The 27112-nt window shown below is 39.3% G+C and overlaps 1 protein-coding gene across 3 annotated transcripts in view; it reads right to left on the bottom strand.

The window, feature by feature from the left end:
* The window catches only part of PCNX1 (pecanex 1), a 177988-nt gene that overhangs the window by 112726 nt on the left and 38150 nt on the right, over positions 1-27112 (bottom strand). For all 3 annotated transcript variants that reach the window (XM_052647207.1, XM_052647205.1, XM_052647206.1), the window contains exons 3-6: positions 23970-24075; positions 17592-17637; positions 16687-16776; positions 7708-9414 (exon numbers count right to left, since the gene is read on the bottom strand). In XM_052647207.1, the coding sequence (XP_052503167.1) occupies positions 7708-9414; positions 16687-16776; positions 17592-17637; positions 23970-24075 (1949 nt within the window). The remainder of the gene's footprint in view (positions 1-7707; positions 9415-16686; positions 16777-17591; positions 17638-23969; positions 24076-27112) is intronic.

The raw sequence follows: 27112 nt of genomic DNA, 5'->3' as shown, positions 1-27112 counted from the left end.
TTTCTTTGTATTAAAAAGACTTCAAGAAACTGAATTACTATCTAAGATGAAGAGAGAACTTCAGATAACTTAGTTCTATTTCTGGAGTAGCGATACAATCATTCAATTAATAAACATTTACTGAGCACCTAACAGCAATTCACACACAAGGCACAGATATACTAAGACATCTTCAACAGTTGTGACCTGATCTATTCCGTGAATGTCCAGACATTCAAGCTGGTTTTAGAAAAGGGAGAGGAACCAGAGATCAAATTGCCAACATCCGCTGGATCATGGAAAAAGCAAGAGAGTTCCAGAAAAACATTTCTGCTTTATAGACTATGCCAGAGCCGTTGACTGTGTGGATCACAATTAACTGTGGAAAATTCTGAAGAAGATGGGAATACCAGACTACCTGACCTGACTCTTGAGAAACCTATTTGCAGGTCAGGAAGCAACAGTTAGAACTGGACATGGAACAACAGACTGGTTCCAAACAGGAAATGGAGTACGTCAAGGCTGTATATTGTCACCCTGCTTATTTAACTTATATGCAGAGTACATCATGAGAAATGCTGAGCCGGAAGAAAAACAAGCTGGAATCAAGATGGCCAGGAGAAATATCAATAACCTCAGATATGCAGATGATACCACTCTTATGGCAGAAAGTGAAGAAGAACTAAAGAGCCTCTTGATGAAAGTGAAAGAGGAGAGTGAAAAAGTTGGCTTTAAGCTCAACATTCAGAAAACGAAGATCATGGCATCCGATCCCATGACTTCATGGCAAATAGATGGGGAAACAGTGGAAACAGTGGCTGACTATTTTCTTGGGCTCCAAAATCACTGCAGATGGTAATTGCAGCCATGAAATTAAAAGACGCCTACTCGTTGGAAGGAAAGTTATGACCAACCTAGGCAGCATATTAAAAAGCAGAGACATTACTTTGCCAACAAAGGTCCATCTAGTCAAGGCTATGGTTTTTCCAGTGGTCATGTATGGATGTGAGAGCTGGACTGTGAAGAAAGCTGAGCACCGAAGAATTGATGCTTTTGAACTGTGGTGTTGGAGAAGACTCTTGAGAGTCCCTTGGACTACACGGAGATAGAACCAGTCCATCCTAAAGGAGATCAGTCCTGGGTGTTCACTGGAGGGACTGATGCTGAATCTGAAACTCCAATACTTTGGCCACCTGATGTGAAGAGCTGACTCATTTGAAAAGACCCTGATGCTGGGAAAGATTGAGGGCAGGAGGAGAGGGGGATGACAGAGGATGAGATAGTTGGATGGCATCATCGACTCGATGGACATGGGTTTAGGTGGACTCCGGGAGTTGGTGATGGACAGGGAGGCCTGGTGTGCTGTGGTTCATGGGGTCGCAAAGAGTCAGAGATGACTGAGCGACTGAACTGAACTGAAAGATCACAAAGAAAACAAAATACATACCTCCCACCTGAGTTACTTCCCATTTATCTCCATGAGTTAAGGAAAATCCTACACACTCTATATTGACTTCTTTTACGTACCATTTTTTTTAATATGGGGGTATTAAAAGAATAGATCATCAGTTTGTTTTACTATGTGAATGAAATGGGGAAAGCATTAAAAAGCACTAATATGGGACTTCCTCAGCAGTCCAGCGGTTAACACTTTGCCTTCCAATGCAGGGGTTGTGGGTTCAATCCCTGGTTGGGGAGCTAGGATCCCACATGCATTCAGGCCAAGAAACAAAAACATTTTTAAGTGGAAGCAATTAAAAACAAAACAAAACTGGAAGCAACGCTGTAACAAATCCAATAAAGACTTTTAAAAAAAAGGCACTCATGTTATTTCAGGAGGACTGGGATGGCACAAAAGAGCACAATTTGGTGAGGTAGGTGGTGAAGGCTTTGTATCTCAACAACTGGAAAGTTATTAGCAGAGATACATATAGAAAAAAATGCCACTTAAAAATGATGTGAATCATTCAGCTGATTACCTGAAGGATTCATATGTACTTTGTTACTTTCTAGTTGTTACAGACTGCTAAAACTGGTCTCTCATAATAGCTCAATCACTATTAAATGAATAAAAATCTAGAAGAAACTGCTCAAGAAAGGTGTTGTTTTCAGTGTGGAGTGTCTATTAAAGAAAAAAGATGAAAATACGAAACATATACATATACACATTTCAGAAAATTAATGCAAATATTCTGAAATACATTGAAATATTCTTCAAGGTAAAAAATTATTTTACTTAATAATTAAGTTACTATATGAAGAAATGCACAGTCAAAGAATTCTTTTAAAGGAAATATTTTAGTCTAGGCATGAAATCCATTCTTTCCTTTTCTTATTTCCATGTCAGTCAAGAATGATGCTAATATCAGCATGCCAAGATTTTAATATTGAAACAAATGCTTATAAGCATCATTTTCTGGGAGGCCAAAGAACAAGAATCTACTGCCCAATTTCTAAGCATTCATTCTGAATTTAAATAATTTCTATCTATGAAAACATTTTAAAGGACTACATTATTTTTTGACCCATAAACCAGCAACAATAGCAAACAACAACAAAATTATTAGCTGTATCGAGAATTTGCATATCCTTATCGATACTTTCTATAATCCCAGGCAGTCAATCAAATACAGTTTGGTAGACGAAATTAAATGACACTCTGGAGTCATTATCACACAGAACAGTTCCTAAAAGACAGAGTTTAAGGATTACTTACTTTCATAGGTGGCTCCTACTCTTTTTAAATCCTTTGTGAATGGTCTGACAGACCCTCTCTCCTGGAAAACTGCACTCAGAAACATTTTTAAATATATCTTCAGGAGATTCACCTAATAAGGCGTCATTAGTGAAGAATATATATTTGAAGTGACATATTTAAAATGGAAAACTTCCTTACAAATGATTGAAAGGCATCAGCATCTTAGTTTTCATAATGAATATACAAAGAAGTTATATACATGGTAGCTTGTTAAAAGTCTGATCATTAACTGTGAGACAACCTGAACACTTACTACTACTAGTTTACAACTGAGAAATTGAGACACAGGTTTAATGGCTTGCTGGACTATCCAGGTAGTAATTAGAGATGGCATTAAAATGTAACTGTTTGATTCCTTAAACAGAACATTACTGGTATTAGAAAGAATGGGCTGATCTGGTGAATCTGATATATAATCCTTATTTGTTTCATCAATAAAATGCCTCTTAACTCTTAAGATAATTTTTCCAAGTAATTGAAGGATCCAAACCTGTTTATTACATCTAACGAACACTCTTTGATGTGGTTTTATATGTCTAAGCTTTCTTCTCAGTATAGACTAAATAAAATATAAACTTTCCTTAATCACATACACATTTATTAGTGAGTTATACTGCAATACAGCATTAAGTTATGATATTATGATGTCCTTGAACAAACAGTTCGCCCCTGCAGTTAATGACCACCTCCCATGTGTTTCTGGCATTGGTTCGTATGGTTATTCCGGCTTCTGTAGAGTCAGCAGGGCATTTCTTCTGCTGCCATCAGTTTTAGCCTCAACAGGAACCCCTCCCTTTCTATTTATTTTCTTCTTCTAACCTCCCATGTGAACTGGGAAATGAGAAGATTAAATCTATTAGAATTTAGAGTCCCTCTATTCAGTAAAATACAAAAGCTTTAATTCACATACTCTGTTTGGTTCAGTGGTCTTTGTCTTCTTTCAATGATACTTAGGATCAAATTTACATGTATGGTACACACTCTCACAAGCCGTCATCAAGAAAATTTGGCTTTTCTTTATATAGTGACAATCCCTTGACAGAAGACTATCATTGATTCCCAACACAAAAATATTATAACAAGATCCTATTTCATGCTTACAGAACCCAACTATTACATTTAAAATAATGTTCTCAAACAGAAAAACAGAGGTTAAGAAATCGAGAAAAAAAACAAACAAATAATGGAATGAACATAAATCTTTCTATTCTGATTGTTCTTCACAGTCTGTTGAATCAGGTGGTAAATAAGACTAAGTGACCCAAAAGAAAACAGGATACTTTTCAATCATATATAATTTGTCTGTACTTTTTTATTTTTAAAATACCAGTCATAAGTTATTAAAGATATGCTTTATAATTATAAAAGAAAAATTAAATGCAAAAACAAGAGATCAACAACAGAAAATAGCTTGAACATAAAACTTTTTTCCTACCTAAGCAATCATAGAACATTATTGATGAAATCCAATTTTAATCAAAGTATTAGATTAATAGTGAGAAGTCCTATGAAAACAATCACTTGTTATATGAATGAGTATCAAAAGATAGGCTACACATGTATTGCTGCCAAGGTGAGATTAATTATATCAGATTAATGTTTTTCTTTTATGTAAGAAATTAAGAATTCAGATTTTTTACTTTTACTATTATTGAGTTTCAAAATGGCACAATGAGAGTATCTCTAATGTATTTCTATATTTAATCATTTTCTTTAGGACAGGATACACATGAGTAGCAGAACAGACTGGTCAGTGAAACAGAAGTGAAGTGAAAGTCGCTCAGTCGTGTCCACTCTTTGCAACCCCATGGACTATACAGTCCATGGAATTCTCCAGGTCAGAATACTTGAGTAGATAGCCTTTCCCTTCTCCAGGGGATCTTCCCAACCCAGGGATTAAATCCAGGTCTCCTGCATTGCAGGTGGATTCTTTACCCACTGAGCCACCAGGGAAGCCCAAGAATACTGGAGTGGGTAGCCTATCCCTTCTCCAGGGAATCTTCCCAACCCAGGAATCAAACTGGGGCCTCCTGCATTGCAGGCAGATTCTTTACCAACTGAACTGTCAGGGAAACCCAGTGAAACAGGAACATCAGTGCTATTAATAAGCTTTTACTATGTACCAGGCACTGTTGTAAGAATTTTAAATCTATTAAAGCCTTCAGTCCTCATAAAACCTCTGCTGCTGCTGCTAAGTCACTTCAGTTGTGTCTGACTCTGTGCGACCCCATAGACAGCAGCCCACCAGGCTTCCCCGTCCCTGGGATTCTCCAGGCAAGAACACTGGAGTGGGCTGCCATTTCCTTCTCCAATGCATGAAAGCGAAAAGTGAAAGTGAAGTCGCTCAGTTGTGTCTGACCCTCAGCGACCCCATGGACTGCAGCCTTCCAGGCTCCTCCGTCCATGGGATTTTCCAGGCAAGAGTACTGGAGTGGGGTGCCATTGCCTTCTCCGCATAAAACCTCTATAGGATAGATATCACTATCACCTCCATTTTAAGATGAGGAAGTCAAGGCTTAAGAAGGTAAGCAGCTTTCCCAGAATCATGACAACAGTGAGCCCATATACTGACAAGGATGTATGACGCCATGTCACTATATCAGGCAACCCCCATTTTAGTTTATTTTAGTACTTCAAAGTACATTTCTTTAATTTCATCCTTCCACAGGACCAACACCATCCAGTTTAAAGATAAGACAAAAAGAAACCACTGGAAAGCTCAGCAACACATCCAAATTCATTAGGATAAAATCTAATGGTTAGTATGGCTATACATTATAGTTAATATATAGTTAATGTATAATGAATACATTATAGTTAATGTATAGTTAATGTATAATGTATACATTATAGTTAATGTATAGCCATACACATGGTCAACCTGTATCCTCTGTTGTATTGACACATTTCAGGAGTACAGAAAGTAGAATAGATGGTGAAGAAAAATGTCTCCTAATCATCAAAAATAAAAAAACCCAAAAAACTAACAATAAATGTAACCTAACACATTTTACAAAGTATTTGAGATTCTACATAACTTTTAAATAATGAAAACCAAAATACATTGCCTCCCACTCCCTCCAATCTTCCAAGAAACCAAGACACTAACAAAATGAGATGAAAACAAACTAAATATAAATCCAATATATTTAAGCAGTTTAGTTTTGTTCTTATTTTTATTCTAAACACAATGAAGCTCAGATAAAAACAGTTCCGACAATGTCTTCCTTTGGCAAAAGAATGTTTTTAACAGCCCACAGATGATAAAATTTTTTCCACTGAAGTGAAATAAATGGAAATTTTTAGTTCCTTATTTTTTTTTAATAGCGGATAGTTTGCTTTTTTTTATAAAAATAAGAACACAAAACAAAAGCTGAAATCTGAAAAATGAGGGCTCATATTAATCAAAGATCAAACAAGACCTCATGTAACTTTTCCTAAAAAAACAGAACACCCTACACTCCCTATGAAAAGGAAATGGCATTTTTAATACAAAAGCATAAGATGTACTATCTTTTTACTTACATTTCAACAACATTTAGAATGGCAATAGTGTTCTATCATTGCATGCTCATTCTTAGAATTTATTTTAATCACACTTTTAATAAAAATTAAGCTATAATTTAAAACCCATTGGTTTCCTGCATATCGCAAACACACATGATTTGTGTGAGAAATCACTAAAAGCATTTCAGACCTGTTACAAAAAGCAGATTGACAGCCACATCAAAGACTCGCGAAGTTAATTACTATATTGTTACCAAATGATTATAATCACTTCAGATATAATTAGTTCTCAATATTTAAGTCAGACTAGTTTCTTCCTTAGGCACTACAGATCACTTTTTACATTCCTATTAAAAATTAATCTGTTATAAACTATACCAAAAGAAGCAAGAGAATGTTTACCACATTATGGACTTTAAAAACTGTGGGTAAAATTAGAATTCTTTGAGAAAAAGCATGTTCCTTGTTTCAGTATGTTTGTGCAAACAAAAACTCAGCTTAACTTTTCATAAAAGACTAAATGTTACTGTACCAATAGACTGCAAACTATAAAGCCAAAGACATAAGCTTTATTAAAGGATATGAGGCAGATGATAAAAAAGTCATGCGCTATCAACAGATGACTTCATTCTTCTGATTTGATTCAAGAACGAGACTCCATAATAACCGAAACAGAATAAGCAAACTATTCTGGGCAGGAGGAAATACCAAGAGACAACTCTGAAATAAACAAAATGGCCAACACACACTGACAATACAAAATCACCTACTGAATTTTGCACAATTCCGCATAAACCAGAAATCAGTAAGCTCATACTTTAACCAAAGCACTATTACTGTTATCACACGGAGCATCATATATCCACTAATGGATAATAAACTGCAAACGTAGATTAATAAACTTTAATGTGAAGTTACAGAAAAACGGTTTAATGACTAAAACTTGAGTAAGCAAGAAAATACCTAAGACAGAAACAAAGAAAAAAGCCATATGTTTTCAAAGTACATAGAGCTAAAGTAATATTTGGAAAAATCTTATGTAACAGGTTGAGAGATCTCATTCTCAAAGTTCAGTGGCACACAGTGTATAAGAGATAACTAAAAATGGTTTGGAACCCTAATAAAATTCTACATTTTGTTGTTACTGTGGTTGTACAAAGGAGGAAGGGGACCAATTTTTTTGTTATTCCTGGTAAAACATTAACAGGTGGCCAATGGCTTAGAAAAGGTGAATGCCATGGAAACAAACTGATATATAATACAACAAAAACCATTTTCTCGGTGTTCAGATCAAAACCTTTTTTAAGATAACCATCTTCTTCTTCATGGAAAGAAAGTTTATTTTAACAACATCGTGGATATGGGGCTGTTAACACAAAATATACTTGAAGAAGTAGCATCCAATCAACAGCATCGAAAATTGCAGAGATTCTTGGGTGAATCTCCTCCTGCAATTTACTTACCTCCACTGACCGCGTCTTGCTCTTCGCCTTCAGGAAAAGCAACCTGGCTTGGCAAGCTATTCCTAGACCGAGTGACTGTCTCTAACTGGGAAGCCCGTCCCAATAAAGATAGCTCATCTAGCACCTCTCCCTCTTTGGCCTCCAGATCGGATTTTGAAGTCGTTAAGGGTTTTACGCTTTCAGGCGCCATTAGCCTACTGGAGTCATTCAGACACGCTACTGTGCTGCTGTCCAGGCTCAACACTCGGGCCCGAGTCTTGGCACTATTTGTGCTGGAAGTCCGCCGTGCTGTCCGCTTTTTGCCAGTTCCTTCAGGGCCCAGGTGGGCTTTGTGTGTATGCTCAGAGTCGGTGCCCCTCTCCTTAGGGGCGTGCTTGGTCTTGAGGGCACTGTATCTGCCCTCAGGAGACTGACAAGAATGAGAAGTGGTGCTAGAAGAGCTATCGCTGCCAAGCTGGTGAGCAGACTGGACGCTGGACGCTCTGCTCAGGTCACTTTGGTCACTGGAGTCCTCGTCGTGACAGAATATAGCACTACGCGGCTTGGTACCAGAGACACCTCGAAAGGACACATAGTCCCTATGCCGACTTGAATCGAAACTGCTGGCCCGCTTTTTCCCTGTCCGTCTCCTGCCTGACTTATGGGCAGAGGCTGTCCGGTGGATTAGGCTGGAGGATTTAGGTCGCACATCCCCCTCCTTGTGCTTTCCACCAACATCTTTACTAACTTTCGAGTCCACTGACACAGCTGGCTTCTCACCCTCCTCCTCTTGGTTTTCAGCAGTCTTCCCAGGTGGTGTGTCCCCCTGGGAAGTGAATTCATTTGCGTGGGGGTTTTTATTGGCTTCTTCAGACGCAGAGGTGCTGAGGCCTTTCTGGCAGTGCGCGCCCCCAGAGCCGTTAGGCTCCTTGGCCCCCTGAGCCCCGCTGTCCGTGCTCTCGTCCACGGCAGTCTTTGCTCCGCTAGTCCTTTCGTCACCGGCGCAGCTGTTCTTGTCCTCTGCTTTGGCACAGCCCTCTTTCTTCTGACTGCTCTTCTTTGCCACCTGGGGAGACTCCTCGTGCTCCGACAAGATGCTCTCGATGTGAGTGGAGCTGGTCTGCTCGCTTTTGTAGCTGCTGACGGTGCTGTGGGTGTCCCGGTCGGTCCCGCTGCAGTAGCTCTCCGTGGAGCCACTACTGCGCGTGCTCAGGCTTCGCAAGCTGTCCATGCTTTTGTCTGCGTTCAAGGGTTTGCTCTTCCCACTTCTGGTAGGTGGCTGAGAATTACTGTTTTTCAGCTCGCCAACCAGCTGAAATTCCCCAGGTAAACACGCATTTTCCACCAAGGATTCTTTGGATCCAGAATGAGGCTTGGAAGATTCTAACTCACTAACAGGATCCAACCCACGCCTTTGCTGATACAGAGGGAAGTCATTCAGTGAGGTGTCTGGGAAAGCCACAGCAGAGCTAGAAGTCCGTGGTACACCCCGCGGCCGGTGATCTTTCCTGTAAGAGTGCGAATGTAAAGGGACAAGAGAAGCTACTTCTGTGTCACAGGCATTGGATAGAGACTGCTCGACGTGGTGGTGGTGGCTGTGACTTGGCAGGCTCACTTTGTCACTGAAGTCCCTTGGTAAGTCCTGTCCACATGAGGATAAGGATGGCTGAATGGAGATGAAGGAATCATTGGAGACCAGGCGGAAGAGCTTCCGGTCAGCTGCCAAATCTGTTTCAAACATATATTTGGAAATGTTAACACAAATCTATAATCTGTTTTTTCTACTGTCTAACAATGGAAAGAATTCACAGTGTACCATAAATTAAGCATAAACTATTTCCCAAGTAGCTCACTGAATAACAGTTGGCCAGTCGTTCCAAAGGGCTTCTTTCTATTTCCCAGCTAAAGAAAGAAAGCATTCTACTAATGGAATGAACTGAACTTCCAAATCTTCAACGAACCTCAGAAAAAGTTCTATGGACTATCAACAATAAAATAAGAAGCAACAAAGGATTACATTTAAAACAGACCTGGATTTCTGTGTCAGTTCTGTCCCAAACTTAGTAACTGGGTAAAGGTGGGTTACCTTTTCAAGCCTCTGCTTCCTCATCTGTAAACTGTGATATCAATCTCACCATGGGATAACTGAGTTAATAACATACTTCCCTAACACAATGCCTGGCACAATTAATGGTAGCTATCATTATTTTACCTAGCTAAATTTAAAATCTTTTTGAAAAACTAATATAACTGATTTTTCAAATCCACAAAAACAGAGTAGTCAGAAACAAACAAAAAGAATCAAAAGGTTGACCAAGGCCCAGACAAGATATGGTATAATGATAGAAGATGGCTTCCTGTTCACACTGCTTGAAAATATCAAAATAATAATTACAGGGCAAAATACTACATTTTATCTTTTACCACTGATGCAGCAATTAAAAATGCTTCATGAAAAAAAAAAAATACATATCTCCCCCCTCTATCTGTAAGATTATTCCTTAACCCTTCATTTAGGGCAGGGATTAGTGACCTGAGTTATCATATATACTATACACACATAAAGATAGATTAAAAATATAAATAAACCCATCTACCCACCTACCTACATTCTCATTTATCTTGAAACATAGCTTGACAACCAAAGTGTACAATAGCTGATTTTTTAATATACCTTTTAACAGACAAGGATTGCTAAGTTTGCTGTTAGTTCAATAAAAAGAAATATTATTGTCTTATTTGTCATAACTGAATAGGAAAAATAGAGTTAACAGTCTATAATAAGTCAGATTCTTCCCAGTAGTCACTTTAAATAATAAAGGCATAATTTTTCCACTAAGATTAATATAAAATAAGAATGACTTCTAGAAATATTTACAGACTTCAAAAAAAGCTTAATGTAAGTTAGATGTAAACAACTAAAAATCTAAACTAGAGATACTCTCTAGAAGGTACCATAAAAACTGTGATTTTATAAATGACCTATCTTGTGTCTTAAAGTCCTCAAGATAAGTGAAACCAATATTCTTTTCATCTGTTCAAAACTGTGCCGCTATAGCTGGGTTCTTACATTCCCTAAAAAACCCAAATTTAAAAACCATCCCTGCATTTACTTTTCTATAGCATTAATTTATAATGTTATTTTTAAAAACTCTCAATATATATCCCTATTAAGCAATTAGGGGGTGATGTAATATTCACATTTCAAGGATATTTTATAAAACAAAAACTTAACTGAGCAAGTAGTTGAAAATCACTAATTCTAATATACAATAGACTTTAAAAAAATACCAACTCCCAAGACATTAATGAAGCAGAAATTTAAGTTTTTCATTTTAAAAGACATAGCCAAATTTAATTTAATGCATTTGGTTTCTTCAGTGTTGCTAAATAAACATATCATAGTAAGTTTGACTCTGTCAGGAAGAATTTTAGGTGGTTTTAGGAAATTTTAAGTAAACATGCTATCTTAAGACATTTTTTTCTTCCTGGTAGCAATACTGTCAAAGACAGGATCAAATCAATCCAGAGAGATACTATTTTTCACCCAATTAAGGTTTTTTCCAGTGATTGCTACTAGTAGTATTCAGATTAAGAAAGGCATCTAACACACTATTCATGGTGTGCAAACTGGTGCAACCAACCTTCTACAAAGAAATCTGGCAAGGTAACCAAAAACCTTCAAAAAGCATACCTACCCTTTGATCAATAATCTACTTCTAGAAATTCCTGCTAAAAGATAAAATCAGATATTTGTACAAGGTTCTGGAAAAGATTATTCATGTAAAGGACACCAGAGATACAAGGTGACAGGTAACAGAGGAGGTGAGGATAAAGGAAGAGAGGTGGATTTTTTTTTTCAGGAATGTAAGAGAAATAAAGCCGTTTGTTTTTTATAATTGCTGGGGATGATCTAGAACAGAGGAGGAAGTTATGATTTTTGTTTATAAAAGTAAAATGTTAATTCTATAAAATCCAGTTAAGTATGAAGAAGAAAATGATTTACATTTCTGCCACTGAGATAACTGTTAATATTTTTTGGTGTATCACTTTTTTCCTTTCTTTGTGATATAATTTACATGTCATAAAACTCACCCTTTTAAGAATAAAATTCAGTGGTTTTTAGTATAGTCACAGATTTGGGCACTCATGACCAATGTCTAATTCTAGAACATTTGCATCATCCCAAAAAGAAACGTATACCCATTATACTCATTTCCTTCTTCAGCCTCTGGCAACCACTCCTGTCCCTATGCACTTGCCTATTCTGCACATTTCATGTAAATGAACTATATAATGTTCCAATGTGACTTTTTGTATCTGACTTCTTTCACTTTGCACGCTATATTATGTATCAGGACTTTATTCTCTTTTATGGCTAAATACGGTATATTACTTTTAACATTCCTGCGAACATATGCACACATACCCTTAGTGTTCTCTTACACGCTTACAGATTGGAACCATATTTTTTAAAATAATTGTATTTACAAATAGCTTTTGGGCTCTGCTGGATCTTTGCTGCTGCGCGGGCCTTTCTCCAGTTGTGGCGAGTGGGGCCATTCCCCAGTTGCAATGTGTGGGTTTCTCATGCGGCGGCTTCTCTCGTTGCAGAGACGGGCTCCAGGGCTCATGGGCCTCAGCCGCTGCCGTATGTGGGCTTAGTAGTTGTAGCTCCCAGGTTCCAGAGCACAGGCTCACCAGTTGTGGCGCATGAGCTTAGCTACTCCGAGGCATGCAGGATCCTCCTGAATCAGGGACTGGACCCGTGTCTCCCGCATTGGCAGGCAGACTCTTCACCACTGAGCAACTAGGGAAACCCAGTCATGTTTTTTATACAGTGCCATCTTTTTCACTTTAGATATTTTCTCATATTATTGTGTACTCTTTAAATACATTTTAGTACCTGCATAGTGTTATTATTAAGACAATATAATTTACTCAACCTTTTTATGGCATGTTTTTATAGTTTTTTGTTTTAAGGAGTTTTATAATAACCTCCGATGAAATTCACCAAAAAGTAGTCTATAGTCACTGTTTTCAATTATTCTCCTCTGACATGTAATCTACTCCCACTCCATTAAGAAGCTATCAAGCTCACCAACATCCTCTGTGCTGTGAAGTTCAACGGTCAAGTCTCAGTCTCATATAACTTGGCCTACCAGCAACCTCTGACAAAGCGGATCACTCTCCCTGAGATGTGGGGATGTGCCCCTCTGCCTCACCAGTTGCTCCAATTCAGTCTCCTGGATTTATTAGACTGCAGTGGCTCAGCGCTCGACTGTTGGAACTCCTTCATTTTTCTACCTATACTCTCTCTCTCTCATACATCTCATCCAATATTCTGGCCCCGTAATAACTAAAATTCAGAAATACCTTGTAATTAGTTTCTCTGTCTTCTACCCAGCCTCAGTACTCACACAGGGATGGACTAGAGTTCTGATCTTGGGTAGGGAAAACATGAATGAAGCTAAGGAGGGAAACTGCAGATAATCCCTTCTTAGAAAACATACCTGACACATGCCCACAATCTCAGTTTTCTCCCAATCATCCTGAATCAGGCTGATAGAATGAGTGCCAACTAGTCAACTAACTGCTAACCAAATAACTAAAGGTCACTGTCCTGTAAATCCAAAGCAGCCGGAGAGCCAGCAGAGTCTCAGCTATTTAAGCCAGAATGAACAACAGCCACTAGGTGGTGCCAAACCGCAGCCCAGACCTACAGCAATCTCGATCAGGGAACCAGGCCCAGGACTCCAGGCCCAGCTAACGATACAGGCATTCCCTGCTACTTCACGAACTTCATATTAACCCAACCCCACGTCTGACATAACTGAATCTTTTTTTTTTAATTTATATACTGAAAACTCCTAAACTTAAAACCTCAACCCAGATTTCTTATCTGAAATCCAAGCCTATCTAATTATCTACTAACTACTGTTGTTTAGAGGTCCTACAGCAACTCATACCTGATATGCCCTAAAGGAACCCCTTCTCATGCCCTTCACCATGCTCTCCCCACTTCTAAATCTGCTCCTTCTCAGTTTTCTCCTTTTCAGTTAATGGAGAATCCACCCTCCCCATGATTTAACCCCCAAATCTTAGAGTCATCTATGACTACTACTTCTTTCACATGCTATTTCCAAATTCATCATATCCTTTCATCAACATCCGCCACAGTCAGACTGGGCTTCTCTGGTGGCTCAGCTGGTAAAGAATCCACCTGCAATGCAGGAGACCTGGGTTCAGTCCCTGCGTTGGGAAGATCCCCTGGAGGAGGGCATGACAACCTACTCCAGGATTCTTGCCTAAAGAATCCCCACGGACAGAGCTGCCTGGGGGCTACAGTCCATGGGGTCGCAAAAAGTTGGACACTACTGAGCAACTAAGCACACACAGTCAGACCACTTCTCACTACCCTGATCTGTGCTCTGATTATTGCAATAATCTGCCAACTGCATCAGCCTCTGCCCCTTTTAATACATACTCAAACAATACAGCAGCCAAAATGACTGTTACAATGTAATAGAGATGATGATACTTCTCTGCTCAAAACTCTATACAGCTGTTCATCTCATTGGAAATTGAAAGCAAAATCTCTAAAATGGCTTACAAGGGACTTCCCTGGTGGTCCAGTGCCTCTGCGCTCCCAAAGCAGAGGGCCTGGGTTCAATGCCTCGTCAGGGAACTAGATCCCACATGCTGCACCTAAGAGTGTGCATGCCACAACTAAAGATCTTGCATGCCACAACAAGGGCCCAGGACAGTCAGATAAACAAACATTTTTTAAAAAATAAATAAAAAAAATCGGCTTACAAGACTGTAACCTGGCCCCTCACTGGCTCTGCAGCAGCCACACTGTTCTGACAGGCATGCTCCTGCACTGGGGCTTCTGCCTGTGCTGTTAGCTCTGCACGGAGGCAGTCTCCCTCCTCCCAGAGAGCCTGCGCGGCTCACTCCTTCTCCTGCAGGCCTCTGCTCTCAGCAAGACTCCCCCTCGACCACCCTGTAATATTTAAACTTACAATGCCCACAGCGCCCACCCCACCATTCCATATCATTGCATACATGTTTGATTCACAGTAGCATGTTTCCATACTAAGGGCATGAAAGCCACAATGGTAGAAAATTCTGTCTGTTCATCAACTTTTTTCTAGTACTTAGAATGGTATCAGGCACACATGAGTACTCAATAATAATTGCTAAATACATGGGGAAAATGCTATATGATAAAAGCAAGTTATAAAACTGTACGAAAGTAGTACAGCATAGTGATTAAAAGCAGAATTTAGAACTAGATTTGAACTACACGACTGCTACTTTGCAGATGGGTGATTTGGGGCAAGTTTCTTATAACTCCGCTCCTCTGTAAAGCGAGAATAACAACACTGTGAACTTCAAATGTCTGTCGTGAAGATTAACTGGGTGAACACACAGCAAGTGCTTAAGAGATGACCTAAACCAGGGTTTGATTAACGAAGGCCTATAGAGCCAAAGTGGCTGCCTGCTTTTGTAAATAAAGTTTTAGTATAACACAGTCATTCCCACTCATTGATAGGTTGTTTACAGCCTCTTTCACTCTACAACAACAAAGTTGAATAGCTGCAACAGAGGCCATGTGGCTGACAAAGCTTTAAAGGAGAAGTATGCTGACTCTTCACAGGACAACAGTGTGCACTCAGTGACTGAATATGTCATCACTGTCTGCGTCAATATGTACCTGCCAGGGTAGATCTGTGTGAGTATAATTCCCAACCTGACAGACTACTACATTCTTGCTCACACAAGGTACTTCCCAGGTGAAAATGAACAGACCTATGACCCGTTAAGTGCAGGGGCACTAGCCCCTCTATGATCACTACCCAGTTTCTGAGACACTGCTGATTATGTATTCTACAAAAGAACACTGTGCTTCTCAGAGATGAATTCACCTTTCCCTTTCATAAGAAAATAGCTTTCAGACCACACAGTACATTCAACTGCATTTTTTAAGGGGAGGAGACAGGCTGTGAGGGGTGGTCCACCAAAGCAAATGAATAATGATGAGGTACTGCAATTCTCCAAAAGCAATTACAGTGATAAACCTAAAATTCTAACAAAATATCCTTGTAAGAATCAAACCTGGGTAAAACACTAAATTAGTGGGAAAATGTCTCCATTCAATGATCGATCTGTAACCCTATAAATAAGTTTCATAATGAAGTATAATAGGAAATTTATCAGTCTGCCTGCTTACCAAACATCACCCATAAGCTAACAATAAAAAAAACAGGCTGGAAATAGGGAGACAGGTTTCTAATCCAATTCTGGCTCACTGATTATATAACCTGGGATAATCTCAACTGGAAATGGGTATGGCATATCCATCCTTTCATGTCTGAAAATTAAAAATCAAACTCAGAAATGTGGCAGTTCTTTAAAAGAAAAAGAACTCTATAAAATCCAAAGTACTCATTTACAATGAAATTGAATAAGGAGAAAAAAAAAATCACTTAAAACCAAAATTTACATTACAAATCTGCTACAAGAAGACACCATGTTGGAGGCAGACAGTTTCTCAGTAAGTCCAACAGCAAGTTATTTCCCTGTCACACACACTGTTGTCTCTGCAGCCGGGCAACATATGCAGCAGTTGGCATTTAGAGGTCACACTGGATGGAAAAGAACAGCTTTACACACTGGGTTATCAGTAAGCTAAGCAAGATGCTCTGACCAACTAAAGGAAGAGCAGATTCTTACCTCCCATCTCATATTCATTCTATGGCATATGCTCACCAAGTTTCTCTGTTTACCTGGCAGAACATGTGAAGCCGAATTCCAAAAGCTATGAGTACCTATCACACTGTGCTACTGCTATGCTAGCGAATCATTTTATTTCCACGTTTCTAAAAAGCCACACTAAATTATTACAAACTTCTGCCAAAATATGAGCAGCACATGGCAGAAACTCACCCTGGTCATCACAATACATGATGCTGCCATGAAGTCCATTATTCTTACCTTGTTCTTCACTTCCCTCCTTACAAAGACTAGAGCTCTGGCCCAGACTTAAGCTGATATCATCAGAAGTCTTAGCGGTGTCTGTATCTCCTACAAAGTTAAGAGAAACCCAAGACGACATTATATTAAAAGTAAAAGCTGTGCAGGTGGCATAACAAAGAAGGACATAAGAGAGTATAGTAGATATTTATTAACTAAAGCAGTTTTTGTATCAGGGGTTACAATAAAAGAAGATGCATTAAACTGACGGGAAGCATCACGGACTGTCAGATCACATATGCTACAAACCAAATATGGAAAGGCCTCATAATACTAGCTAATACAACTATTTCTTTCAAAAGAAGTTTTAAAAATGAAATGCAAATTATGTAATAACTTGAAACAATTTAAAAGTCCCTCCCAGGAAAAAGTAGAAAGTTATAAAGTTATAGGGCAAAATAATAATTAATTTATTTGACATAGATGTATTGAATAAATGAGATAAACCTGATGTATTGGGGAAAAAAATTTTTTAGTGTCTTATTTGTGCCTAATTTAACGGTTTCACATTAAATTCGTTTTCTATGAACCCCACTAAAATCCATGAAAGCATTTTCCCTCAAAGCAAAGAAGCAAAGAAGTTTCTTAAAGATCAAAACGTACAATTCATACAGTATAATCCAAGTGGTTAAAATACTGTTATGAAATTTGGATGATAAAAAAAGTGAAAGTCACTTGGTCCTGTTGAAAAGGGACCACAATTTAAAACCAACAATCTTTAATACAAGATACATAATTTTATCCACAAAATAATTTCAAGAATGATTTTTCATTACACGTAAATACACGATACAATTAATTATCTTTACTAGGACCAAAAAAGAAATGGAAAGTCAGAGGTAATGTTCAGGGAAGACCATACCCACCTTTAATAGTTGCTGCTGTTCCCAGACGAGAGGAGCCAGATCCAATCTGCAAACATGACATGAAGTAAACACAATGCTAGCTGTGCCATCAGCACAGGCTAGCAAGACTATCAAATGAGGTGATATCATCAGAACAAGCTACCAGTCACTCTCACCAAAAGGCCATGACATATCAGAGCCACACTGCTGCAGTGCGTGCGGCACACCCAGTACACACAAGCAGGACGCTGAATCCCGCGCGTGCTCAGGGCTGATGGAGCCCCCGGGGGGAGAGCCTCCAATCCCAGACAATCTGTGTCAAACAGTCGTTATCAGTTTCACATTGCATCATGACATGTTCCAGTTATAAACAAAGCAAAACTAGGTGTCAAGTTTACCTGAAATAAATGTAGTCTTATCAGGGGTTATAAAGGGAAAGTTTGGAGGATAAAACATAGTAACAAAGAGCAACCTAAATCTTCCTGTCAAATTGTTAGTGCATCAATATGTACTTTCCTGAGTTTCAGGCAGAAAGTTCTTTGTAGGCTGCTATAACGCATTTTCTAAAAATAGTAATTAAAAAAAAAAAAAAAACTAAGGCATTTAAGAAAAAGGAATTTTTAGCACAAACTCTACAAACAGAACACTATTATAAATCTGTGGGGTTTTTAGGGCTTATACTCAAGATGGTATACAATTTCCCTAAAATTTTATAACCATCATGTATTATACTATTATAACAATCATATAAACAAATACCACAAATTCCATGAACACATTAAGGAAACCAAATATAACAACATGACAGTTAACTAAATCAACAAGTCTGAGTAGTTCTTGTTATAATCCGTTTACAAGGGATTCGAGAAGAGAACAGTCAAGCAAATTTAGTATCTTTATACTAAAACCAAGAAAATTCACAGAATACCTGCATTTTGCCAAATCTTTCCCTTCAACTGATTCAACTGAACAGAAGTATATAATGAGAAATTTGGTAAAAGTATAGCTAATGATGACTTTAAAGGGGCATGAGGGACTTTCTTGGTCTGGATGGCAATTAAATGGGTGTACACTTTATGTAAAAACGTACTGAGCTATACACTTAATATGCATACACTACACATATGAAAGCTATGTCAAGTGAAAACCAGCAAAAATAACCATATGCATATAGGTTAAAACTACTAATAAGCAGTATAGACCAAAAAAATGAGCTTTGCAATATTTTTGAACAGTTTATTAAGTTTGATTCTCCTGCTTTTTCCTGCTATCTGCTCTCAATTAGCCACAAAAAGCACTGCAACAGACAGGGAGAAAAAGGCCCCGAAAGCATTTTACTGCAAAAAGAGTTTCATTCTAAACATACCTGCTAAATAAATAAGTTAAAAAACCAACAAGTTATTTTTCTACTAGAATAATAAACACATAACTTTCTACACAGAAGCTTACAAACAAGTAAGCAAACCAGAAAGTACCATTTCGTGGCATCCTTCTAAGAATTTAAACTTTAAAAAAAGAAAAGTTTTTTGAATATGCATAGAGTAGTCATTTGCTCACAACCTCAAAGTGTTTCCTTTTTCTCTCCTTAACAAGCCTCTCATTTTGTTCAAATGTTGGACATATATCTTTTGATTTATGAAGAGAGGACCCAGACTCTAATCTAGGTGTGTGCCCTCATTCTGGTCAATGAATGTACAGGAGAGTCTACTGGAAGGCTCTGGGGAAAAGACCTCCCTGTGTCTGAGACGATGATGACCAAGGACAACTCTGCCCCAGACTGTCACCTGCTTCTTCACTTTTCAACAGGATCATAATTGAAGCTGCTGTCTGTGCTCATTCTGCGACTCTGAGAGAAAACCAAAAGGCCTGGGGAAATTCCAACCCAGAGCCCTAATAATGTTTAGCTGCTGAACAAATGCTACACAACCAGCTCCAAATGTAGGTGACAAACTCCTATTTCTTTAAGTCACTTAATTAGTTGAGTTCTATTACTTGGTGACAAAAGCAATCTTAACAGATACAATGTATGGTTATATTTTTATCCTCCATGCTTTTCTGAACTGTTTCAAGCTTATCCCCGCAAATATAATGGGGTGGTTACTGCTCACATGTGAAACAGTAAGGGACTGAAAATATAAACCACAGTACATACAAATAAAATGCAGTTTTCAAGATGTTCACTGCAGGAAACACTTAATAGTATTAACATTCATGATATAGTCACTGAAGAGAGTCAAGTGCCAAAGAGCAAGCACGCTAAAATCTCTGTTTAAAAACTTCTTTTTTATTATGACATTATAGATGATTTTATTTTCTTCTTGCAGCTTTCCTTCATCTGCTAACTTTCTAAAAATAAACACATTTAGAAAAGGAAAAAATTAAGAAAAAAATGGTATCTGCACACACTTAGCAGTGAAGTTTTCCTTAATAGATCTGCACAAACTAAAATGCTCCAGTGTTTCTTCTCTTTGAGAAGGACCAAAGGAAAGTCCAGGTACAATTATGAACATCAGAAAACAAAAATTACTTCTAACTAAAGGCAATCAGGCAAGGCCACCTCCTCCATGAAAGCTTGCCATCTCTCTCTCTAGCTGGAAACATTTACTTTCTCCTCGGAAATCATTAGCCCCTTTTCTGTACCATTTCTATGACAACTATTACTTTGCACCTTTTACTTATATTTCCTTGGTAATATATCGTAACTTCAGTTACTTATAGATATCTACTATGAAATTGAAATGGCAACCCACTCCAATATTGTTGCCTGGAAAAGCCCATGGACAGAAGAGCCTGGTGGGCTACCGTTCATGCGGTCGCAAAGAGTTGGACACGACTGAGCATGCATTAAATTGCAAACCCTTTGAGGGTAAGAGGTGGAGAGGGTGAGACCCACTCCACATCCCAGATAAGCAAAATGCCTTAAATACCATCAGGCACTAAAACATCTTAAGGAAGGTAAGTGACAGAAAGAGAGGAGTATAAGCGACAGTTTAAAAAATGGGGGTGGGTGGGGTGGGTGGGGAAATGGAGAATAGAAGATGGAAAGGAGACGGGCAGCAGTGGCATGAAGGAAAGAACGGTGCCAGTGACTATGATAGTGCCCCAGTGTTCAAGGAGCTCACGATCTAGTACTGAAGACATTTACAAACCACTATGACTATGTGCAGTGAGAGCTATATAATAAAACATGTACAAGAAACACGGTATCTTTGTATCGAATATCTCTCTACCAATACACAACAAGTCCAACTTACTTCCTCATTTCAGCTTTCCTAAAGGATAACAATAATTACATCAATAATTTCTTTTGTTATAAACAGTATAAAACTAAAACACCAAAATCCAAGTTAGCACAATAGCTTTTGACATCTGCCCTTTTTAATACAAGAGTTAATATTTTAAGGAAAACCAAATCAGTCAGATGTGCTATGCATTTAGGTGCAGACATGAGTCAAATATATTCAAGATGGGACTCCCTCCCTAAAACAAGTAGGGCTGAGACAGGATAGGGGCAGGACACAAGCTTTGAAAGAATGACACAGCCTAAGGAAATGACATAAAACGATTAGAACCAACTAGGTCCAAAATAGCCTATTTCTCTTAGACCTTGGGCCTTAGTACACACTCATCGAAATACATCAGCAAGGGAAGAGGAGAGGGTGAAAAGGATGGGGAGATTGGGATGACACCTATTTACTATACAGCAAAGAGCTAGTGAGCACCCTTTCTCGAATCACAGCCTTGGCACAGGGACTTGCATAACTCAGTGAAGCTACCGAGTCATGCTGCTGTGCAGGGCCACCCAAGACGGACAGGCCATATTGAAGAGTTCAGACAAAAGCGATCCACTGGAGGAAATGGCAAAGCACTCCAGTATTCTCGCCTTGAGAATCCCATAAACACTATGATAAGGCAAAAAGATATGACACCAGAAGCTGAGCCCCCCTAGGTCGGAAGGCGTCCAATATGCTAATGGGGAAGAGTGGGGAGGCAATCACCAATATAGCTCTAGAAAGAATGAAGCAGCTGGGCCAAAGTGGAAATGATGCTCAGATGTGGCTGTGTCTGTAGAAGTAAAGTCCAGTGCTGTAAAGAACCATACGCATAGGAATCTGGAATGTTACATCCATGAATCAAGGCAGACTGGATGTAGCCAAGCAGGAGATGGCAAGAGTGAACATTAACATCTTAGGAATCAGTGAACTAAAATGGATGGGAATGGGTGAATTTAATTCAGTTACATTATATTTACTACTGTGGGCAAGAATCCCTAAGAAATGAAGTAGCCCTCGCTCAACAAGAGTCTGAAATGCAGAACTTGGGTGCAATCTCAAAAATAAGAGAATGATTTCAGTTCACTTCCAAGGCAAATCATTCAACATCACAGTAATTCAAGTCTATACCCCAACCACTAATGTCAAAGAAGATGAAGTTGACTGCTTCTATGAAGATCTATAAGACCTTCTAGAACTAACATCAAAAAAGGATGTCCTTTTCATCACAGGTGATTGGAATGCAAAAGTAGGAAGTCAAGAGAAACCTGGAATAAGGCAAGTTTGGCCATGAAGTACAAAATGAAGCAGGACAAAGGTTAACAAGAGTTTTTTCCAGTAATCATGTACAGATGTGAGACTTGGAATATAAAGAAGGCTGAGCACTGAAGAACTGATGCTTTTGAACTGTGGTGCTGGATAAGACTCTTGAGATTCCTTTGGACAGCAAGATCAAACCAGTCAATTCTAAATGAAATCAACCCTGAATATTCATTGGAAGGACTGATGCTGAAGCTCCAATACTTTGGCCACTTGTTGCTAAGAGTGGACTCATTGAAAAACACCCTGATGCTGGGAGATTGAAGGCAAAAGGAGAAGGGGACGGCAGAGGATGAGATTAGACAGCATCACCGACTCAAGGAACATGAACTTGAGCAAGCTCAAAGAGATAATGGAAGACAGAGGAGCCTGGCGTGCTGCAGTCCATGGGGTCACAAAGAGTCAGACACAACTTAGTGATTGAAAAACAACAGTGGGAACCTGCTGTATCGCACACGGAGCTCAGCTCAGTGCTCTGTGATGACCTACAGGGGTGGGATGAGTTGAGGGGGGGAAAGTCCAAGTAGAAGGGGATATATGTGTATATATATAGCTGATACACTTTGTTTTACAGCAGAAACTAATACAATAATGTAAAGCTATTATACTTCAATTAAAAAAAAAACAACACATCAGCAAGCTAAATGACACACCACAGGTGCCATGACAGGTTCAAGGCTGATCCTAAGGGTCAAAAAGTAGGCAGTGGCCCAGTTCCTGGAAATTCCCACCCATTCCCCAAAATGGCTGGAATACTCCTCCCACTCATTAGCCTATGAACCTGGGACTTCCCAGGTGGCTCAGAAGGTGAAGCGTCTGCCTACAATTCGGGAGACCTGGGTTCGATCCCTGGGTTGGGAAGATCCCCTGGAGAAGGAAATGGCAACCCACTCCAGTACTCTTGCCTGGAAAATCCCATGGATGGAGGAGCCTGGTAGGCTATAGTCCATGCGGTCGCAGAGTCAGACACGACTGAGTGACTTCACTATCACTATAGGGTTAAGTGATAGGAAACTACTTAACCCTATAAAGCCTGACAACACCATACCTGGGCTTCTCTTACCTTCTGAGTTGGTCCACACTCTATCTGTGCAGTGTGTTTCCTGCCTGAATAACCCTTCTTTCGCTTTACTAAGACACCTCTTGAATTCTTTCCTGTGTGAAGCCACGAACCCACACTTGGCAACTGTCCCAGGGACTTGGATGTGACCTGGGATGTGACCATCCTCTCGTGCCCCACTCTCTTTCCTGCAACAGGGCAAGTCTAATGGACACAAGGCCAAGAGTATAGTTACCAAAGGTGGTTAGCCACTGCTGTCCTTTCGTCAGCCCTACCAAAAAATAAAAAGTAAAAGGTGTGGCTGTTCAAAAGTTTGTTGCAAAATCATAGGCTTACTCCCCAGGGTAATCTGCCAATATTCTGTCAGTATGAAGAAAGTGCAGGTTTAATTAAGAATACAAAAAGTGCAGCCATATTTAAGAACTAAGCCATTTCATTCCACAAAGAGACTGAGATGTTGCCAATACAGACACTGTGAAGGTAAATAAGTACAAGTTCCTAAGGGCATTCACAACTATCTTGATCAAAACTAACCCGGGCAATGAGCATGTGGTATGTGCTCAGCAACAAAGTACTTAATTAATGTGAAAATTCTGTGTAATAGTAATAAACAATGATCAGTAAACAAATCAAAAAATTATCAGCAAGATAAACCCAAACATCAACTGACTGTAACAGACAAGAGAACACCTGAGACCACCATCAGGAGGAAGGAAAAAAGCAAAACAGAATAACACAGGTTCCTACCTGGTTGCTTGGATCCAGGCCAGCATAAGAATTTCTTGAACTACAACCAACTGGGGGTGTGGCCTCTCGAATGAACTCAGCCATTTCAATTCCCCCACCAGGATCACTGTGGGGGGAAAAAAAAAGAGAAAAAGAGAGTAATTGTTCTTATTCTGACACCAATTGTTTTCTTTTAGTTTGTTTTCTAAGTTATACTTTTTCTCTGTAAAACTAAGAGGTTCAAGTATTTAATACAGCAAATAGAAAAAAATAATTCTTCCTCTGTAAGTCCAATAATTTGAATTATTTTATAACCACGTCACTATTCCAAAATATTTAAAACTCTCTCCCAATTTCTCTACATCCACTTAGTATTAGAAACTGGCCTTGATTATAATTGCTGCTACTGTTAAGTCATTTCAGTCGTGTGCGACTCTGTGCGACCCCATAGACGGCAGCCCACCAGGCTCCCCTGTCCCTGGGATTCTCCAGGCAAGAACACTGGAGTGGGTTGCCATTTCCTTCTCCAATGCATGAAAGTGAAAAGTGAAAGTGAGGTCGCTCAGTCGTGTCCGACTCTTAGCGACCCCATGGACTGCAGCCCACCAGGCTCCTCCATCCCTGGGATTTTCCAGGCAAGAGTACTGGGGTGGGGAGCCATGGCCTCCTCCCGACTATAATTGCACCAGACTAAATATAACATGCACTTTATGATATACAAGGACTTCCCTGGTGGCTCAGACAGTAAAGCGTCTGTCTACAATGCAGGAGACCCGGGTTGGGAAGATCCCCTGAAGAAGGAAATGACAATCCACTCCAGTACTATTGCCTGGAAAATCCCATGGACAGAGGAGCCTGGTAGGCTACAGTCTATGGGGTCACAAAGAGTCAGACACGACTGAGCGACTTCACTTTCACTTTATGATATATGCCATAAAACCACTGTAGCAAAGAGATGATTTGCCTTTTGTTTCCCAATGGCAAAGAGAAATTGCTCAGAAGGTAATGAGATCTTACACAACCTGTTCTCTCCAAGAGTACAGTCTAAGCTGCCTAACACAATAAAGAACATGCATAAGAACGATGATTCTGGTCAAGCTATTTGTATCTGTACTTCTAAAATTAACAGAATTTCACTGGGACACTAACTTGTTTTACAGAATTGGAAACTTAAGATTTTAGATTTGTATGTGCTGAATTAGAAGGCACAAGTTTAAAAAACTGAAATGATGCTACGTAGTAAAACAGGCATTGCTGCTGCTGCTAAGTCGCTTCAGTCGTGTCTGACTGTGCAACCCCAGAGACAGCAGCCCACTAGGCTCATCTGTCCCTGGGATTCTCCAGGCAAGAACACTGGAGTGGGTTGCCATTTCCTTCTCCAATGCATGAAAGTGAAAAGTGAAAGTGAAGTCGCTCAGTCGTGTCTGACTCTCCACAACCCCATGGACTGCAGCCTACCAGGCTCCTCCATCCATGGGATTTTCCAGGCAAGCGTACTGGAGTGGGGTGCCATCGCCTTCTCTGAAAAAACAGGCATTAGAAAGACATAAGAGAAAAGTACTAAGTTCAAATAACTGAGAAGTCCACTTAAAGTACTTAAAGATAATGGCATCCCAAAATAAGGAAACAAGATATGACAAATTTCAAAGCACTTAAGACCATTGTATAATAAGGTTCCTCTAGAACACACTTTTAGAATAATTCAGGCCTAATTATTATCATAATTATCATAATCTTATCTTTTGCCCCAAGTTTTTTATTCACTCTACCTGATATTCAGTCTATGAATTTTTTAGCTATCATTACCAAGGATAAAAGCTCTAATATATATGCTGAACATTATTGTGGACATAGATTATTTTACCATTTGGCATCTAATTCAACCTCCTTGTTAACAAAAAGAAAAAGCAATCCCAAATTCTTCTGGTGAATCACCTCAACCCAAGCTCTCATATGGCTGGGGTAATGCTGACCCCAACTCTCAGGGTTAAAGGGAAGCTCTACTGGCCAAAGTCAGTCAGCATATCCCAATCTCTTGGTCTAAACAATTAGTAGTTCCAGAATAAGCACATGACCCAACTCAGGTCAGAAGCACTTTACGATTGAGAGAAGAAACTTCTTTGTATCTGCTTGTCTTAAATGCTGAGAAGAAGAGTCACGGAGCTGCTATAGCCATTTTACAACCGTAAGGGGAGAACCTGTCTGAGGAACCAACTAAAAGAAAAGGACAGCCTCGTAAAGGGAACCAGTCATGAAGTTACTTGAAATTCTGCACACTGCCCCATCTGATGACATCCCTTAAACAGAGACTTTTCACTACTGTGAGCAATAAATTACCTTAACCCTGTTTAGGTGGGATATTTCATCAACTGTAATCAAAAGATACAGGCAAATAGAACCTGCTTACAAGTACACCTTCCATTTACGCATTTATCACTAAAGCTGTTTGAATTCTAGTGTGTTTTTCTAAATTAATGGTCTAATAATCATCATGTTCCTGTTCGCTTACTGGGTCCCTAAGTCTAGGCCACTGACTACAGTTGGCTAATTAATGTCCAGCAATGGAAATCAGCTTTCTAACTTGTTGTTAGTCGCTCAGTAGTGTCCGACTCTTTCCGACCCCATAGACTATAACCTGCCCAGCTCCTATGTCCATGGGATTCCCCAGGCAAGAATACGGGAGTGGGTTGCCATTTCCTTCTCCAGGGGATCTTCCCAACCCAGGGATTGAACCTGCGTCTTCTGAACTGCAGGCAGATTCTTTACTGTCTGAGTTACCCATCTATAAAAACAAGATATAATGGAACTCAGATATGAATATGAAGGCAGACTCTGTGTACAAATGTCCATGTGTGAGAAAACTGGAGTATGTTCAAGTGTGCTGGACATTTGGTGTTAAGTCACACAGGCTATCTAGGCCAGAATGAGAAATACTTTTCTAATTTGGCAAAACCTTAAGTGAGTATATACAAGCAGTTATCACCCAGTGAACGAGTGATGAGTGATAACCAGCAATATTACTGCTAACTCCACTGGAAAGCATCCTCTAATTCAGACTGCAAAGAATCAGAAGATGGTAAGCACGGTGAAAACCAAGGAACAAAATGTTCAATACCACAGAAAGGACAGACAGCTCTCATCTTCCCTAGTACCTATGCAACAGC

Source organism: Budorcas taxicolor, chromosome 10 (genome assembly GCF_023091745.1).
Source record: "Budorcas taxicolor isolate Tak-1 chromosome 10, Takin1.1, whole genome shotgun sequence".
Classification (NCBI taxonomy): domain Eukaryota; kingdom Metazoa; phylum Chordata; class Mammalia; order Artiodactyla; family Bovidae; genus Budorcas; species Budorcas taxicolor.
This window is presented reverse-complemented; position numbering and strand designations above follow the sequence as displayed.